The sequence below is a fragment of the Gracilinanus agilis genome, chromosome X (assembly GCF_016433145.1).
Source record: "Gracilinanus agilis isolate LMUSP501 chromosome X, AgileGrace, whole genome shotgun sequence".
In the NCBI taxonomy this organism is placed as follows: Eukaryota; Metazoa; Chordata; class Mammalia; order Didelphimorphia; family Didelphidae; genus Gracilinanus; species Gracilinanus agilis.
This window is the reverse complement of record NC_058136.1, coordinates 38,730,590-38,734,770: the sequence shown is the minus strand read 5'-3', so window position 1 is coordinate 38,734,770 and position 4,181 is coordinate 38,730,590. Positions and strand designations below refer to the sequence as shown.

At 47.5% G+C, this 4,181-nt stretch overlaps 1 protein-coding gene across 1 annotated transcript; it reads right to left on the bottom strand.

Annotated features, from left to right (window-relative positions):
- Positions 1-2,246: 2,246 nt before the first annotated feature.
- On the bottom strand, positions 2,247-3,203 carry LOC123253536 (TLR adapter interacting with SLC15A4 on the lysosome-like). Its single transcript, XM_044682711.1, has one exon. The coding sequence runs from the start codon at positions 3,165-3,167 to the stop codon at positions 2,247-2,249; it is 921 nt and encodes a 306-aa protein (XP_044538646.1). The 5' UTR covers positions 3,168-3,203.
- Between the last annotated feature and the right edge of the window lie 978 nt (positions 3,204-4,181).

The window sequence follows — 4,181 nt, the reverse complement described above, 5'->3', positions numbered from 1 at the left end:
AGTGGGTATACATTAAGCCCACTTTTTTAGCATTTATCTCCCTCCAGTCTCCCAGGAGAAAGAGTGCTGTATTTAGAGTTAAGATATCTGGCTTGGAGACCTGGCTCTGCCTCTCCATCCTGGTATGCTCCCTGGGCCCCTTTTCCTCTTTTACAAAATGAAGTGGTTCTATTAGCTGATCTCCGAGGTCCCTTATGGCTCTAACATCCTATGAATCACAGCAATGAAAAAATATTGCCAATGGCTCTCTTAAAACAGTGCAAAAGGATCAAGCGTCAACACCAAGCACTGTTCCATGTAGTTCCGTGTCCCTCTTCATATCACTGGAGCTCGACAGAGGCACTGGGTTCAGATTCCAAGGACCCGGGTTCAAATCTCTGTTCTGCTAAGTAATGGTTATGTGCCCTTGGGCAAATCAACTGCTGTTTGGACCTCAGTTTCTTCATCTGTAAGAGGAAAAAAGTGAAAGAGATGCTCTGGAAGGTCCATTCCAATTTAGGTCCTAGAATCTGAAGAATGAGCCAGTCAAGTCCTCCTCCAATGCTTCACTAAGGGCATGAAGGTGGCCCTGGGCTCTGTAGGGTGGGGCTGGCAGAATACAAATATGGCCAAGTTCTAGCTGGTTAGAAGAACGTGGAATTCAAACTGGCAAGGAACCACTGGGGGTTATCCATGGGCCTCTACTATTGGAGGCTCAACTTCACCAGTTTCCAGAAGTCCTTGGGGGCAGTCACAGGCTAAGGAATGTTTCATGTACAGTGGCTTACTCAGATCCTGTCCTAAATCAGAGAGGGGTGGAGCCCATGGAGGGGAGCCTGCTGGTGAAGCCCTTGGTCCATGAGGTATTGCTTCTCTCTGTGGCCCAGTCTGAAGAGTAAGCATCATCCCATTCCTTGGCATCCAGGACTTCTAATGGGCATATTGGATTTGCTGAACCTCCTGGCTTTAGTGGCAAACAAAGCTGCCAAAGGCAGAGGCAAGAAGAATTTCAGGGAGTAAATGAAGTGGGCATCCCTTTGCTACAAAAAGCAATTTCTGTCACCATTTGTAGGGGAATCTAGAACCTATTGTAGTGGATAGACCCATCCAGCAGCCATGGAGTCAGAAGACCTGGGGCTGAATCCCGCCTCTATTAGTTCCTTGAAAAGTTACCCTAGGCAAGTCCCTTAAACACTCTTAGGCTTCAGTTTCCTCATGTGTCAGATGAGGCTAATGAGACTTGCTCTCCATGCCCAGGACCAAAGACTAAGAGCTTGAAGGGACCTACCTTTAAGGCTCTTTTTTTTTCTTTTTTTAAACCCTTAACTTCTGTGTATTGGCTCCTAGGTGGAAGAGTGGTAAGGGTGGGCAATGGGGGTCAAGTGACTTGCCCAGGGTCACACAGCTGTGAAGTGTCTGAGGCCAGATTTGAACCTAGGACCTCCCGTCTCTAGGCCTGACTCTCAATCCACTGAGCTACCCAGCTGCCTCCCTTTAAGACTCTTGAATCCACACTTTTGTTTTACAGATTAGAAAACTGAGGCCCAAAGAGAGGAAGCAACTTCAGGGCATTACAGGACCTGAGCTGGAAGGGATTTCAGTGACCATCTAATCCAATTCACACCTAAGAGGGGCTCTCCTCTTCAGCATACCTCGGTGGTGCACAAGAGGCCTCAAGTCCCTGCCATTTGAGAATCAGTTAAAGGAAATGGGCATATTTAATTTGGAGAAGAAGAGACCCAGGGGAATGTGACTGCTATCTTCGAGCCCTCAAAGGACTGTTCTTGGGAAAAGAAAGCAGACTTGTTCAGCTCGGCCCCAGAAGGCAAAACTAGAAATGATGGGCATGAGGTGCAAAGGGGCAAATCTAAGTCTGATGGAATGAAAGATTTCTAGAAGTGCGATAAGCTGGCTGCCCCAGGAGAAAAGGAGTTCCTCCCTTCCTGAAGAGCTTCACGAAGAAGCTGGATGCCCCTTTGTTGGGGGCAGTAGAATACAGATTAATTTTGGTTCATGCCTTGGACCAGATGCTTCCAAGGTCCTTTCCAGCAATGTGGCTATCTGGGCACAACGGATGTGCCACAATTAGAAAGTGAGTCCAAAAAAGTGTTTCCCAACTGCATCAGGGATGGTGTGAGGAAAGCACTTGGCAACCGTTAAGCTCTACAGAAAGAAATGTGTCCCCACATGCAGCACTGCCTCCCTCCCATTCCTGAACTCGAAAGGCTACAAGGGCACACAGTCTTCAGCAGCCCAAAGGGTGTCAGCTACATCTTCGGCAATTTCTCCCAATTTGTCTGACTCGAGATCTGCAGGCTGGGAGTGCTGAGCTCTGAACTGTTTCCTTTGGAAGCATAGTACAGGCTGCGCAAGGCCACAGACTGTAAGAGGGCCTCTCGGGCTTGAGACACCTCAATGTTTTGTTCTTGGGAGATCTGAAGGCTGAGGTGATTCAAGTTGCTCATCAGGAGATTAGAAGCCACAAGGCTGGTCACAGAGTGACAGCGGGTCAGGTTCTCTTCAAAAACCTGCTTGTAGAGCTCATCCACTTTCTTTTCCATGTAGCTGTTCAGCACTGAGTTGGTCAGGGGCTGCTTGGGCAAAAGGATGCTTCTTTCTCGAACATCATCCCCAGGCGGGAACTTGTAAGCCATGGTAGGCGGCCTAATGGAGATGGGAGAATGGCCAAGTGGGATGTCCTCTGAGAGAAGCAGAGGCCCAGCAAAGGCCTCATCATGGACATGGTCCACAAAACAACCAGAATCATAAGCATGCCCCACACGATTGCCCCCAATATGGAGGTCAGGGTAATTCTGGCAGATGCTGGTGCAGGACCACGAGCGATACAAATCCAGCTCGTTTTCTTCTGGCGGGGCTCTTTGGGGGATCTGCAAAGCTATAGATGCATTACCCTGGAGGGCTGCACCCTGCTGGCCCTGTGTCACCGCCCCATCTGCCAATCTCTGCAGACACGAGTCCTTATTGTGCTCTGGGCAGCTCTCGGGCCGACTCTTGTCTGGTCTCTTTGTTTCAGTGGAGGGAAACTTCCCATCTTCGCTCTCCAAAAGCTGTTCTGCCCAAGTTTCTTTTTCCTGCTTGGGGTTCTGCTTACATGTGTGGGGTTTGTACAACTTGGTGTGTTTCTGTTCTTGGTACAGGATGCCAGGTAGGAAAGCTTCTGCTAGCATTTTGTCAGAAAAGCCTGGTAACCAGCAGAGTGCAGTATAGCCCTAAAAATGAAGCATTCACATGAGGGAAACGGCAAAGGTAGGCAGGGGCAGGAATACTGTACACCATTGATTAGGGGCTCCACCAAGTAAGGACAAATCTTGAACAGGTCCCGCCCCACCCCCTGCCCCATGCACACACACTACAACTTTGAAATCTGCCCCGCAGCTAACCCAGCTCTGCGCGGTCTCTTCCCTTGCCCGAGTCTCCATACTACTTTCTCTCCATCTTCATATCATACCCCTCTTTCCAGCTCACCATAATGATGGCTTTCCTCACTAGAATGGAACCACGGACTGTTTGGCTTGCTTAGATTTGTACTCCCTGTCCTTAGCACAGTGACTGGCAAACAGTGCTTAGTAAATGATACTCATCTATCTGTCTGTCTCTCTATCTATCTGTGTAGCTATTTCTCTGCCTGTCTATCTATCTATCTGTGTAGCTATTTGTCTGCCTGTCTATCTGTCTGTCTATCTATCTGTATATCTATTTGTCTGTCTTTCTATCTGTGTATCTGTCTGCCTATCTATCTATCTATCTATCTATCTATGCATCTCTCTGTCTATCTGTCAATCTCTCTGTTAATCTATCTATCTATCTGTTTACTTATCTGTCTGTCTGTGCAGCTATTTGTCTGCCTGTCTATCTGTCTGTCTATCTGTTAATCTATACCTCTCTGTCTGTCTATCTATCTGTCTGTCTAGCTATTTGTCTGCGTGTCTATCTGTCTGTCTATCTCTCTATATATCTGTCAATTGTCTGTTTATCTGTCAATCTATCTCTGTTAATTCCTGTCTATCTATCTGTCTGCCTGTCTATCTGTGTATCTGTCTATCTGTCCATCTAGCTCTCTGTCTGTTAATCCCTGTCTATCTATCTAACTGTCTATCTATCTCTGTTCATCTCTATCTGTCTGTGTAGCTATTTGTCTGCCTGTCTATCTATCCGTCTGTCTATCTGTGTATCTCAGTCTA

Excerpts from the sequence above, each read along its gene's own strand:
- LOC123253536 (XM_044682711.1), bottom strand. The coding sequence starts at position 3,167 with ATGCTAGCAGAAGCTTTCCTACCTGGCATCCTGTACCAAGAACAGAAA.